This window comes from Morus notabilis, unplaced genomic scaffold, assembly GCF_000414095.1.
Source record: "Morus notabilis unplaced genomic scaffold, ASM41409v2 Scaffold78, whole genome shotgun sequence".
NCBI classification, from domain to species: Eukaryota; Viridiplantae; Streptophyta; class Magnoliopsida; order Rosales; family Moraceae; genus Morus; species Morus notabilis.
The window spans coordinates 2,395,699-2,409,388 of NW_010367622.1; the positions used below are offsets into that span (position 1 = coordinate 2,395,699).

General features: G+C 30.8%; 1 protein-coding gene across 1 annotated transcript; it reads left to right on the forward strand.

Annotated features, from left to right (window-relative positions):
- Positions 1-8,796: 8,796 nt before the first annotated feature.
- Positions 8,797-11,658, forward strand: LOC21410620. Its single transcript, XM_024175441.1, has 6 exons — positions 8,797-9,154; positions 9,704-9,796; positions 10,064-10,202; positions 10,536-10,821; positions 10,936-10,990; positions 11,299-11,658. The coding sequence occupies exons 1-6, from the start codon at positions 9,032-9,034 to the stop codon at positions 11,371-11,373; spliced, it is 771 nt and encodes a 256-aa protein (XP_024031209.1). The 5' UTR covers positions 8,797-9,031; the 3' UTR covers positions 11,374-11,658.
- Positions 11,659-13,690: the final 2,032 nt, after the last annotated feature.

The following is a 13,690-nucleotide window of genomic DNA, read 5'->3' on the forward strand; positions in this document are numbered from 1 at the left end:
AAGAAATTTCCTAACCCTTGGATAAAGTTTTTTTCTTTTTACTCTAAATTTTGTGACGGTGGAGTTATGTGTGGATTATAGTTTTATTATGCCATTTATTGAAGCTCATTTTGATAATGAGATATATATAGACCTTTTATTATAACAATTTAATTATGATTTAATCTTATACATAAAATATTGGGTTAGCACAAATGTCCCTCAAACTTATCGCAGTTTAACAAATTGTCTTTTAAATTTTTAATGTTAATAATTAACATCTCAAACTTATATTAATTGTTACAATGTACCCTATTAAATTTATTCAATTTTTTATTAGATTTAAGGAATTAGAAGTTGAGAAATCATCGAATGCGTAATTTACACAATCATCATAAAAAAAAAAAAAAAAACATGTTTGTGATGTGATAAGATACTTTTCGGTTGATGGAATAAAGAAATTGTGAATCATGTAAACTTTCATTACCCAGAAAATGAGAGACTTTTACTTGGCTTCATGAAAGTAATTCTTATGCATATATTTAAGATTTCACTTTTATGATTTTTGTTAAGTTTACTTTTTTTTCTCTTTTCTTTTCTCCTTTTTTTTTTTTTTGGCTGTATGTTACTTGGCATTGTTTTAAACTATGCACATCTCCAAGTTCTTGACTTAATGCAAGTAAAAAAAAAAAAAAATGTTTGTAAATATATAACTAGGATTCTCTATGTATATTAATTTGCCTCATAATAAAAGAAAATTATAATTTCAAATTTTCAAAAATGCCATTTCAAGAATTGATCCCCAAAAGTAGTAAAATCCCCGCATTCACGAGGGACACAAAATGGTAAAGACGAAAAAAGGGCCCCACTAAGAAGGGTAAAATTCTTTTGGGTCCTAAATGTGATGCCTTCTTTAATCACTTGCTTTCAAGTGGGGAGGGGTGGTGGTGGTAATAATCATAACAACTGGGTGAGAAATCGAAAAAGGGAATGTTTGCCAACGCAGCCTCAACCGCCCAGAGATCACGTCGCCAGTCTTTGTTCACGTGCGGTCACGTCCATTCACACTTGTACGCGCCTCCTTCTTTCTCGTTCTCCACCTCTATGATTGTTGACCTCTATAATTGGTCGAACATTCTTTCTTTAATTCCTGAATGTATGGATTATGGAATGTGTGGGAACTACAACGTGCGACCCAAATATTCACTAGCAGCCATACAACGTGGTCACCTATTCTCTACCCATTATTGGGTGGTGGTAATGCAATTTTTTCTTTTTTTTCAAATAATTTTCGTTTATAAAATGTACAATTCACCCGTGAATCGATCTGGACCGTTCGTTTGGTGGAATTTGTGTTGATGCTAAACATAGTTGACTTATTTTTGCATCTGTAGACTATACTTGATAATCTTTATCTAAATTATTACTACGAGAAATATCAACTATTCAATATCCCAAGTTCACAATTTTATATGTTTAAAGGTTCAACTTATATCCATCATAACTCATACAATTATAACGTTTGTAAATCTTAAATTCTAACGTAAAATGTAGAAATTACCGTATTTCTGACACGTTGTCATGAATCCTACTCGACATCGTAAAAATTTCCTTTGATAGGTTGAATGATTGTAGGGATTTTACAATGAGTTGGACTAAAGTCAGAGGAGTCAATCAGTTGGCTTAGTTAAGGGAACACAAAATGGAATCTGATTACCACATCTTTATTATTCATGTGAAGACCTTTCACTTTTGTCATGTGGTTATCATGTAAAGTTTGGACCCGCGTGTATGGCAAAAGGAGATCTTTTCCTTTTCTTAATGCCCTTTTCTAAAGGATAGGGCCACCTTTTTCTTTTATTTATTTAGGATGGTTAATGCCTTAAAGGATGGACATTGTAGCAATAGCAATGTGTTATATGAAAGACATGGTTCTTCAAGAATAACAACTTATCTCCCTACTTATCAGAGGAAAAAGAAAAGCAACGTATCTATGACGACATAATGCATTAACAAAACTAATTGATTATATATCCAAAGCATGCTTAATAAATGTAATTCATTAACTTTTATTTATACTCAACAAGCTACTCTTATTATAATTTAGTAATGGTAGGAGTGTCCATTCGATTTATTTAGAATTTAAAATGTTAAAGTTACTTTCTTAATAATTAACCGAAAAATTCTAATTTTTTTAAAAAAGTTTAAAAATAAAAATAAAAAAAATAATGCTTTAAATTAAAAATAACTCTTTTAGAATTTTTTTTATAAATTTATTAATTTTTGTTAAAATAATAAGAAGGGTAAATTTGACATTTTACGTCTTAAAAAATATGACCTCAAGATACTAAAAAATAATTTTCTAAAACGTCAATGTACCAATTTAAAATTACTAAAAAATACATGATATTAAAAGATAATTATATTAAAACACATGGTACCAATATGAAATTGTCTCTAAAATTAAAACTCTTTATACCCATACCTTAAAAAGTTTAAAATATTTAAAACATATTATAACTTATACATATATATATATATATTTATATATAATATACGTGTGTAAGTGCGGGTTGGTTTGGATATATTACTTTTTTAAAACAATCCGCAATTGATTTGCAATTCACCGGGTTTTACAAAATGCCAATTCAATCCACATTCCACAGTTAATTGGTTATCTGCACTTCTGTAATCACTTAATTTAACTTACAACGTAAAAGGCCTTTTTCTCCTTGATTGCTTGCTTATATAATTGCTCAAAATGATGTTCATAGTACTACCACACAAACGGAGATGATATCATATGGAATACAATACTTATAATACTTTGATACCAATCACTATGTTAAAAGTGATATGAAAATTCAAGTTTTAAAAAATAATTAGCACAACTATACAATGGGAAATCTAGAACAATGTTCATTCCTAAAGTTTGTTTTTTAAAAGTATAATATTGTAAGATTCATACTTTACTTTCTTCTTTTATATTAACGTAAGGGGAGCATAAATCTAAGAATAGTGTATAAACTCTGGAAGTGAGTGTTGAGCTAAAAACTCTATCTAGATGTGAGTTGAGAGAAGTACGTTCCCTAAATTTCTTTTATAATAACTAGTATGGTATTGTGCCTACGGCACCTTATACTTTATTTTTTTTATTTTTTTATTTTTTTTATTTTTTATTTTTTTGAAAAAGAATGCAAAAGAATGTTTTCTATTAAGAATTTTAATGAAGAGAAAATTAGAGAAAAGAATATATTAATGAGGAAAATTAAGAAATTACAGTTATTTCTTAAAGAAAAAGAAGGAAGCGAATGAGAAGTTGAAGTAACAAATATCAAAACACGAAAAATGGACAAATTTGACCCAAAAAAAAATTAGTGGGGGAATTTGTCAAAAAAAAAAAATTATTAGAACCATATTTGACAATATAAATACTAATAGTAATATACTAATATGTAATACATTCTACTCAATAGTATAAGATAAAATTATGTTGTGCATTTTCAATAAACTCTACTTAATATGTTACTATATTAATATATAAAAATTAATAGTGATATAAAAGATAAAATTTGTTAGCGTAATATATTACTAATGTATTCATGATATTAATACAACAAGTCAAATAGTAGTAATACAATTCAAAAAACTGAAAATAAAATAAACAAACAAAGTTTAAGCATGAGGTGTGAGATAACACTTAAGCCATATGGAGAAATCGTGACCATTGCACTTAAAGTAAAATAAGGATTGATTAATGTGAACCATTAGATGAAAGGTTGAATTACAAAACTCAACTCAACCTATTCTCCCTTCTTATATATCTTATAATAGATATAGATATAGATTTTGAAATCTTTTTGGGGCATTGGGCTATGTTAGATATTATAATCTGTAAAATATAGAGAAATGTGCCTTTGTAAGGACATAAAGGTTTCATTTTATTTCTTTTTAAGCACTATAAGATTTACACTTTCAACTTCTTTTACTATATGAAGAAGAACAAAACTTTAAAAGGATGGCACAAAACTAAATAGGTGAGTTAGAGTTACAGGTTTCATTTCTTTTTTCTTTTTTTTAGTTAACTTAAAAAAGGGAAAAAGAGGTGAATGACATTTTTTTAAACGTGTTTGAAGTAAATAGTATATTTTTAAAACAATTGAAATAAATAGCATATTTTTTAAAAGATCAAGGTAAATAGCATATTTATTGGTAAAAGAAAAAATGTATTCAAACCTAATAAATAGATATTTATCAGCAAATATGTAAAGAAAAAAAAAAACGGTTGTTAACTCACTAAAAAATGGTAAAAACCAAAAATATCGTTCAAGATGGTAAAATATATTATTTATGTCACTCCATTAAAAAAATAAACAATTATCATTCAATCAATAAGTGCAAACTAAAGACCATGATGACACTTAATTATTTAGAATGATATAAGAAAAATTGGTGAAGTCACCCGTTGAATGGATTGTTCTAAGATTTTTACCATTTATTCTTGATTGATACCCTTTTGACTAATATAGTCTTTTGACTAAAGAGTATTAATCAAGTATAAGGAGTAAGAATCCAAGATCTATGCATTTTAAAAGATATTTGTCTTTTTTTTATGATATGAATAATAAGTATGCATAAAATCATGACAAGCCATATACTTTCTTTAAAAACAAAAATAAAAAAAAATCCAATCTGATGACTGCTAATAGCCTTTCCCGACCCAAATTTCAGAAGAAGTCCAACTGAAGATCAGGACCAAGGTCCAAGGCTTATGAGCTGAGCGGAAGGAGAAATATGGGTCGGGCCGCCTATTCTCTTGTGGGTCGTAAGCCCATATGAAATGGGAAACACCCCAAGATTTTATCAATACATCCCAATGATCCCATTAGTTTTAAAAATTTAAAATATTCTCTTTTTAAAATTAAAATCCTTCGTAGTTTCCATAAATAGCCTTATGTACACCCCATATTTTTCTACTTTTAAAAAAATGTTTATTAAATAGATTTACTTTCCCGTTTTTTTTGGGAAATCTTTTCTTTTGACGTATTAAACAAAAATTTCCATTTGAATTCAACTATCCTCCACGTATTGTTCAAAAAAACAAAAACAAAAAATCCATTTGAATTCAACTATCCTCCATTTGTTCAAAAAGTATTGTACAGGACTTTTCTTATGATTATTTTAATTTAAAAAAATGAAAAAACTCTGTGCAAATTCTTCTCATGATGATGGTAATAGAAGAGCTAAGTCGTGTAAACGTAATCAAGGAATTTGAAAAAAATTTAATTTTAAAGTTGTTCAAGTTCAAAAAGTAACAGCAAAATGGAAATAAAAGAAAAAAAATCGTGGAGGAGAAGATTCATTTACGTGGAGGATAGTTGAATTCAAATGGAAATTTTTGTTTACGTTCACAGGAAAAAATTTACAAAAAAAAAAAAGGGAAAGTAAATCCTTTTAATAAGCCGTTTTCTAAGAGTGAAAAATTATGGAGTGTACATAAGGGTACTTATGAAATTTTTAGGGATTTTAATTTTAAAAAGAGAATATTTTTAATTTTTAAATTTATTGGGGTGCCTTAATAAAATCTTGGAGTGTCAATAAAATTTCCCATATGAAATTTACTTTCAAACTTCAAAGGATTTTTCTTTTTTTTTAAATTTATTTTACTTGTATTTTGCTTTGAGAGAATAAATCGACATATGCAACATTTTTTTTAATTGAAAAAATAATAACAGTAGTGTGTTATCCCATATTGTGGTAAAAAAATATCCGGTCAAGAAAAACTTAAAAAAAGTTTCTATTTGTGTGTTAAGGAAGTGAAATGTGTGAAACGAAAGATTCTAATGTATTGTCAAAGCAAATGAAGATTTTACTAATAAAAATAAAAAGTAAAAACAAAATAAAAGAGGTTGATCATTATCAGGGTTGTTCTTTAAAAAAGTGTAAATTTAAAAAAGAATCATCCATACGGATGATCAATTTTAAGATTTTGTTTCTGAAAACAACCTATTCTTTTATAATAACAGAAATAATGTAGTTCTGAATATTTACGTAATTTGTAATTTTATATATTTAGGTTGAGAGTTTTTGCATTTAAAAAAAAAACTTAATTTTAAATTGCTTTTCAAACTTCAATTAATGTATTAAGTCACTTTTGAATTTTTGTTGTTGTTGTCAATTTTTGGATAAATGTAATAAAATGCACCAGGAAATACAAGGTAAGACATGTCTGCAGACTTTAAACATTAACGAATAGTATTTATGTAATTCTTCTATTAATCGCGTTAAACTTACATGACTTTGTGCGGAGTTAACCATCTCAATTTGTGTTAACAGGTAGTCTTTAGCCTCGTTCGTTTCGCTGATTCGAGTTTTGCTACAGTTAAAAGCTCTCATAAACAGTCACATCTAACTTTTTTGCTACAGTAAAAAGCTCTCACATAAAACCACATCTAAACTCGAATTCTAAACTCGAGTCAGCGAAACAAACGAGGCCTTTATGTTTCTTCGTTTATGAATCTTGTAAAGAAAGCATCAATCGAATGCGTCAAATTTAACAAGATTAATCTAAACACGACATATCTAATGCATGGTTAACAAAATTTAATTTCTCTATAACTCGATCAAAGTTCTTAAATTAACCACTATAGAACTCGTTTTTTAACTCTTATAGGTTCTAAATCACGTTGTCATGTCATAACTCAAATTATCACTCATACTCGGAGTGAAGGATAGAAATGAAACCACCTTAAAAAGATTTCTTAATTAATAAAAGTAAATAAGGAGTTTCTCTTGATAGGTTCCGAAATAATAAATTTATGAAAATTGTCAGTTTTCGATCATTATATCTACATCTAAGGTTGTAAGAAATTACTCTAAACTCGAAGAACCCCGCCTATCCAACCCTACACTTCCCAAAATTATCAAGTTTTGTTTTCTTTTTTTGTTTTTTGGTTTCCAATTTTCTCAACCCACAACGTGCGGGTAGGGTTGCGGATTTAATTCGTTTACCCCTGACCCAGCCGCATGAATTTTTGCCTCTTATGTACAAAACCCTATAGCTCAGGACTTCTTCCTTTTTTCTTTCAATCATTTGCCGTCGCTCACTCCAAGTCTCTATGTCTGAGACTGATTCGTTCTCATAAATTTCTCACTTCTTCTTCTCAATTCCTCCCCAAGTCTCCATCGTTCCTCTTCTTCTTCTCCGACTCTCTCTCGCCATTTTGAATAATCACGTGCCGTCAGCCTCGTCCCCGATTCCGCTAAGGTTGTCTGCCATCACACCAAGGTACTATGAGAGTGTGAGGTTGGTTTTATGGTTTTAATAAGAGTAGAAAAATTGAGTTAATTGATGGCCTACAAAGTGATCCAGCGCACACTGAAACCATTAGCCAATGCTCTGTAAATCTGGGAACATTTTTTTCGTCACAGCTAGTTTAAAACGACAAATAACTCAAAATAGCTAAGTTTTCCCGCAGGGGACACAAGCCCAACCCACACAACCTGCAAAAATGAGCCTACCTGAGGTAACCCAAAGGGTTACGGGTTTGTGTCTCATAGAGAATGTTGCGGCCCAAATTCCACTCGCCCCAAATGTGGCAGCTCGGCCCAAATTTCAGGCTCAACCCGAGCCTACCCAGCCTACTTACACCCCTATCTGCATCATAAATTGTTGATTTTACATATTTTTTTTAATCTAACGAGATTTTGATCAAATTTAAAATTTAACCGTCAAATGCTACCTTCTTGAGCCCTATCAGAAAAATTGTCAAATAAAAAAAATTATGTTTTAGGAGTTTTCCTGTAAGATTGAGCCGTAAGATTTAGGGGACGTTTGGTTGGAGGATTCAAATCATGATTTGAATCATGGTTCATAGTTCACTACAGTGTTTTCTCTTACAAAAAATACACGTAAATTGAAAATGGTTGTAATCGCATGATTCTAATTCATGAATCAAACGTCTTCTTATATACAAAACGGTGGGTACGTTTGGAATTGGTTCCAAAATGATTTTGTTTTCTGTATGAAAATGAAAATGAAAACGTTTTTATTTTCATTTTGGAATCATTTCTGAAAATACGTTTAGTAGTTTTATTTTGAAATTGTTTTCAGTTTAAAAAAAAAAAACTAAAATTGTGTTTGGTGGTTTAATTTCTGAAAACATGTAATAATATTTAAAATAATAATATATTAAATAAATAATAATATTAAATATATTAAATAAGTATATTAATATAACACTATATATGTTAGTCGAAGAAATGTTAACGATAGTCGAAGAAGAGTGGTGGGGTGGCGGCCCGCGCAGACCCCGGGGGGGGCAGTCACAGACGGCGGGGCAGAGTTGCAGACGGCGGGGCGTAGTCGTAGAAGGCTGGGGGGAGGGCGCGCAGTCGGAGACGGGAGCGGGGGGCGCGCAGTCGCACAGTCGCAAAGTGAATTTGCTGAAGAGAGAAAACGAAAACGGAAGAATGAAAACGGAAATAAATCGTTTTTAGATTTTTATATAAGAACAAGAACGTTTTTGTTTTTAATTTTTTAAAAATTTGACGCCAAACGCGTTTTTTTTACGCGTTTTTATTTTTTATTCTCAAAAATCGTAAAAAATGAAAACGAGAAGGGAAACAAACAGGACCATAGTCTCATTTTCTAATATTATTTTTCTTGTCAGTTTGCTAGTTTAGATGATATATATATATATATTTAAATATGATGGAATTTTAATTAATTTTAATGGATAAAAACCGGTATCACCATAAGCTAGCCTACTCAAGAGAGCGCATTATTATTATTATTATTTAAAAAAAAAATTCGTGTCTGAGTCGACTCGCTCAATCTTACAGTGGGCAGAAAATCGCCCAGATAATCGGCGGCGCAACGTAACGTAAGCGTAGCTTCAGGGGCTGCAGCGGATTCCGGTTCCCACCAAATCTATTATTAGTATCGCCCTTCGTCGCCTCTTTTCCTTTTTCCCTCCTTCCACTTGTCTTTCCTCCGACGGAGGAAAATCCAATTCGCATTTCGCAAAACAAACAATCAGACAAACTAAAAATGAATATCGCCGCCATGAAAACGGCTCTCATGAGCTCCAAGCCCAATTGCATCTACACCAGGGCTTCCCTCTTTCATGCCACTCCCTTCCTCGAACGCCGACGACGCCATCATTGGGAATTCGTTAGTCTTTGATCTCTTTCTCTCTCTAAATTTGAATGATTTCTGCTATTTTTCCGATAAAAATGATTTTTCTTTGGTAAAGCTTGTTGAATTGCTGTTCTAGGTTATGAAGATTTGAATTTTGATTGAAAGTTCGTTGCTTTTTTGCAATTTTTTTTTTTATCCATCACAGAGAACGAGCTAATTTAGATTCAGGCTTAGGGTAATGAGATAGTTATAGGCACGGAGACACATAATTATGTGTATTGGAACAGATACAGCTCATGTTTTGGCAAGAGAGGTCGATTTCCATTAGCTGTAGGCTTGAATTTAGTTTAGGAGAAGGCAAGAGCAAAGATTCGTTGAGATCTTGAGGGGAAAACAATTGGAAATTCTAATGTCTGGTGAATACATGACCTTGGATAGAGCGAAAACAAGTGATTCTAATTGGGGCTCTTGTGGTGATTGAGTATCGTGAAATGTGGAAGATTTATGCCGATTGTCCGGCATGATTTTACATTTTCTATTATGCTATTTATTTCTAACAGTGAAAGCAAATATTGTCTGCAGAGAAATCACAATTATTCCAAAAGATACCGAAGGTTTCGCGCAAAACAAGACTTCCTGCGCAATGCCAGTGCTTATGCAGATTTCGTCTTCCAGGTTTGCCTCTATGATGATATAAATTTTATCATTATATAGTTGTTAGGCTATGCTCGTTGTCTTCTTTCGTGCGAGTGTCGAGTGGGGGTTGGTTGTTAAAGAGGGGACGCGTTAGGTCTTTTTATATGTGTAAAGATAAGAAATGTTTTTCAGATTTCTGTCTACTCACATTTACACCATGAATGATTTTGCAAGGATAACACATTTCATAGATTGCTTGTTTTTCAAACTTTAGCATAGATTTTAATCATAACTCTATTACAACAGAATCCACGGAGGGAGTATGAAGATGACGAAGATGATCCTTCTTCAAGTAGAGGCCCCTCATGGTTTAGAAATCGTTTCTCAACCAATGACTTTAGAAGGGCCAGGACTTGCAATAGGGGACCGCGGGGCTGGGGCAGAAGTAAGTACGCAGTTTTAGTACTCTTGCTATTTTAAATAATCATGAAGTTTGTCTGGACATCGGTTTCTATTTAGAGGACAAACTTTTCTCGAACCATATTCCAGAGAATGGAAGCTCTAAAATTGAGCTTTGTCGAGCAGTTTGTTAGATGACTCTGGCAGAATTTCTCTGTCTCTTAAGTTTTACCTCATGAGCTATATAATCGGCAGCTGCTTCAGCTTTTACCAAATATTAGCATGGGATTGCTAGATATTCATATTGGTCTAATTTCTCAAACCATTCCAGCCTCATTTGAAGTCCCATTTGATATTCACGGTTTTAAAGTTTTGTCAGGGGGTTTCCGGTTTTGTGATGATGATGATAATGATACTAGTGCGGAGGCTTTTTTCAGATCCATATTTGGTGGGAACCGATTCTATTATTGGTCGTTTGTTGATGGAGAGAATCCCCAATGGAGCAACTCATCTACGTACTCTGGGAGGTCTTGGAATTGGAGACATAGGTTTGAAGAAGAGTGTGAATATGAGAGTGAATGTTCACAGCCAGATCTGGCCTCAGATAGGCTGGCCCTTGGATTAAGTGCTTATGGTCCATTAAAACTTGAAGATGTAAAAAATGCGTATGTCCTTTTACTAGATTCTTCCTGTCATTCCTTTACTTGCTTTTGTCATTTGCGTCTGTTGATTTTCTTTTTCTTCCTCCCCTTCTAATTTTCATGAATTTGCAATTATAGATATCGAACATGTGCCCTAAACTGGCATCCAGATCGTCATCAAGGCTCTTCCAAGGTATGAAGGCATTTGCTACTAATCCTTCATCCTGGTTCTCTCTTTCGGTGTTTGTTGTTTTCTCAAGAACATTTCCCATACATGTCGAACCAGGAAAAGAAATCACCATTTACAGTCTCAACACAATTTTTTAGATGAGCACAACCAATAACATCTAAACCAATCTCGGAAACCATAAAATTGAGATCATCAATTGGGGTCTCCTGCTGTATTTGGACAAATACGTGTATACATTTTTGTATGTGTGTATATCCACAGAGATATCGAAAGAGTAAAATAATGGTTACTCACATTAGAAACTCAAACAGGTTGTGGCGGAGGAGAAGTTCAAGCTTTGCAGTGCAGCATATCAATCTTTATGCGATAAGCTGGGGGTAAATTAAAGTACGCTAATTAAACCTTAGATGCTATTTCAAGTTGCAGCTGGTTTATTCCTCGTGCTGTTACTTGGTAGATGTAACACATCCATACATTTGTAGTTCAGTTTTGAGAATCTTGAGGAGCAATGCAGTGCGAGTCTGACTTTTCGAGGTGGGGCACTCTGTATTAACATTAACAATAAGCCTGCTGTGGTTTGTAGCATGCAGTTTTGCATTGACTGGACGAGTGGATGAATTTATCCCCGTTCTTCATTTTGTTTTATATTGAGGATGAGAAAAATTCCATTCTTTGTGCTCAGTTGCTCTCGCTTTCTTCCTTCTTGTGCTCTCTGGTGTCTACAATCTCTGTTGGCTAGGGTGCTTGCAGTCGGTTTGGACCGTTTTTTTTAGAAACTATCAACTAACTAAAAATAATTTTTTGTTTTGGGGTTTAGGCGGTTTGATATTTTTCACAAAAGTCAAATCGAACCAAATCACTCATAAACGGTTTGGGTGGTTTAAGCTTGAAACTAAAAAAAACTTTCAATGATTCATAAAAATTATATAATCGTTAATTAATAAAAATAAAAAGAAGATTTAAGTTTATAATATAACTTACAAATGACAAATGTCAAATAGTTGATCATTTCAAGTTTTAACACAAATTAAGAAAAATATGATAAAGTGTATTTTATAAGTGTAGAACCTTTATTATGATCAATAAAAATTAAAATAAATATACAAAATTTTAAAAAATTAAAAATTATATTCTATATTTTTTTAGCGGATTATCCCAAACCGTTTAAAAAAGATTAAAAAACCGATTAAATTGCCTAATAATTTAAAAATAATTAATGATTTGGAGCGGTTTGGTTTGAATTGGACGATTTTCACAGTTTGGCAGATTTTTTGAGCACTCTTATTGTTGGCTAAGCTAGATGTATGCAATTTTTCATAGAAAGTTCTAAAAAAAAAAAGGAAACGATATGGATAGAAAAGTTTTTGAATAAAAAAAACGGAGAAAGTAGATAAATACATTTTAGAGTGTATTTTTACCACTTACTATTGATTAATATCTTTTTTAATCAAATAATTATATTAGTCAAAAGAGATTTTAATAAAAAATAATAGGTAAAAATTTAAATCTATAAGATCATACACTCTAAGTATAAGTTTAACATTTTTTCTAAAAAAAAAGAACATTACTTGAGAACTAAAAGTCACCATTTTTTTTCCTTTTTTTCAGAGGAAAATTTGAGTGGTAGCTTTTAAATACTCGCCAAAAAAAAAAAGATGTAATAGTTTTTTAATTGTAATTGATGTAAAATTAATAAGAACAAATTTTAAAAATAAAATAAATCTTAAATTTTTTTTTTTACCAAAAGCTATTATTATTGATTTAAACATCAAACACAACAACAATTTTATAGATGAAAAGATTCTTCTAATTAAATAAGCTTCATTAATAATTTGAGATGAAAAGAGTCAAATATTTCTTAAAATGTATGTTTGAAATTTTATCACTTATTTTTTTATTAATATACTTTTTAGTCAAATAATAATATTAATAAAAAAATATTAATTAAAAATAAAAAATAAAAATCGATACTCATATACTTTAAAATTAATAGTAATTTTCTAATGAGAAAATGGACCATTGTGTCATTAACAAAATATTTTTCTAACTTTTCTAATGTTTCTATTTTACAATATTCTCCACCAAACATTTAGAAAGCGTTTGGTAAAGGAATTTATACCATAATTTAAAGAGAGAAAGAAGAAAATAGGTCAAGACTTGAGATGAATTAAAATTAATAGGTCAATAGTTTACATAAGTTAATAAATAGGCCAAATTATTATTTTCGTTCATAACTTGTCTGGTTATGAACCATAACTTATCTGGTTATGAACTATAACTTGACAAGTTATTGTCCATAATTATCCATAACTTATCTGGCTATGAACCATAACTTAATAAGTTTGTCCATAACTTATCTGGTTATAAACAATAACTTGACAAGTTATGACCTATTAATTTTTATAATTAAAAATTGACATATATACTTTCTTAAGCCTTTTATATTAACTTATTTTCTACTATTTTTCTTTAATTCACAATTCATAATTTATTACAATATTTTTTCTAAAAAATACACATAAATTAAAAATAATTTTAATTTTATAATTTTAATTTATGAACCAAAACACTTTATCCTCGTAATTTTCTCCGTATAGCATTATGTACGAAAAAATAAAAAATCAGAGTCACAAATTATCCACCTAAAATTAGATCATAAGTCAACATCACCAAGAATTCAAAGCAATGCCCAGAGGCCAGGGC

What these genes read in the sequence shown, in the direction of transcription:
- LOC21410620 (XM_024175441.1), top strand. Translation starts at nt 9,032, where the DNA reads ATGAATATCGCCGCCATGAAAACGGCTCTCATGAGCTCCAAGCCCAAT. An exon ending in ACCGCGGGGCTGGGGCAGAA is followed by an intron (nt 10,203 to 10,535) that starts GTAAGTACGCAG and finishes AAGTTTTGTCAG; the next exon opens with GGGGTTTCCGGTTTTGTGAT. An exon ending in CTTGAAGATGTAAAAAATGC is followed by an intron (nt 10,822 to 10,935) that starts GTATGTCCTTTT and finishes TTGCAATTATAG; the next exon opens with ATATCGAACATGTGCCCTAA.